Source organism: Eimeria mitis, genomic scaffold, assembly GCF_000499745.2.
Source record: "Eimeria mitis Houghton genomic scaffold, Emh_scaff2428, whole genome shotgun sequence".
In the NCBI taxonomy this organism is placed as follows: domain Eukaryota; phylum Apicomplexa; class Conoidasida; order Eucoccidiorida; family Eimeriidae; genus Eimeria; species Eimeria mitis.
In genome coordinates this window covers 6,416-7,030 of record NW_013570765.1, presented here as the reverse complement: position 1 = coordinate 7,030, position 615 = coordinate 6,416, and the positions used below count along the sequence as shown (strand labels likewise).

The window sequence follows — 615 nt, the reverse complement described above, 5'->3', positions numbered from 1 at the left end:
AGGAGACCTATACCAATACCCATACACACCCTCATCCTCCTCATCCTGCTGCTGCTGCTGCTGCTGCTGCAGCAGCAGATGCTGCTGCTGCTGCTGGTTGTGTTGATAGGCATAGTTAACATTATAATTATAGTTATACTCGCCTTCATGCTGCTGCTGCTGCAGCAGCAGCTGCTGCTGCTGCTGCTGCTGCTGCAGATAGTCTTCATATCCATCTGTCTCCTGCTGTCTCCTCCCCATAGAAACAGAAAAACCAAAAGGAGACAGCTCCCTCTCTCTTCTATAGGGGCCCCCGGGGGGGTGGGGGCCCCCGGGGGGCCCCCTGCGGGGGCCCCTAGGGCGCGCAGGCAGCAGCTCTGTCTTTGTTTTTTTTTTTTGTGGGAGTGTTGCTGCTTCTGCTGTCTCCATTTGTCTCCCCGCTAGCATGAGTCTCCTTTTGGGGTCGTAAGGGAGACAAACACCACCAGCACGTGTTCCTTTTGTATACAACAAATACACAAGGGTTTAGGGTTTAGGGTTTAGGGTTTAGGGTTTAGGGTTTAGGGTTTAGGGGTTAGAGGGGAGGGGAGAGAGGAGAAGGGATTTGGATTGAGAAGAGGTAGTTAGCGGTGGCTC

General features: G+C 53.2%; 1 protein-coding gene across 1 annotated transcript in view; it reads right to left on the bottom strand.

Annotated features, from left to right (window-relative positions):
* Nucleotides 1–615, bottom strand: part of EMH_0053690 (uncharacterized protein) — a gene marked incomplete at both ends in the record, with an annotated part of 6,009 nt that overhangs the window by 589 nt on the left and 4,805 nt on the right. The window contains one exon of the mRNA XM_013497031.1: nt 3–334. Coding sequence (XP_013352485.1) covers nt 3–334 — 332 coding nt within the window. The remainder of the gene's footprint in view (nt 1–2; nt 335–615) is intronic.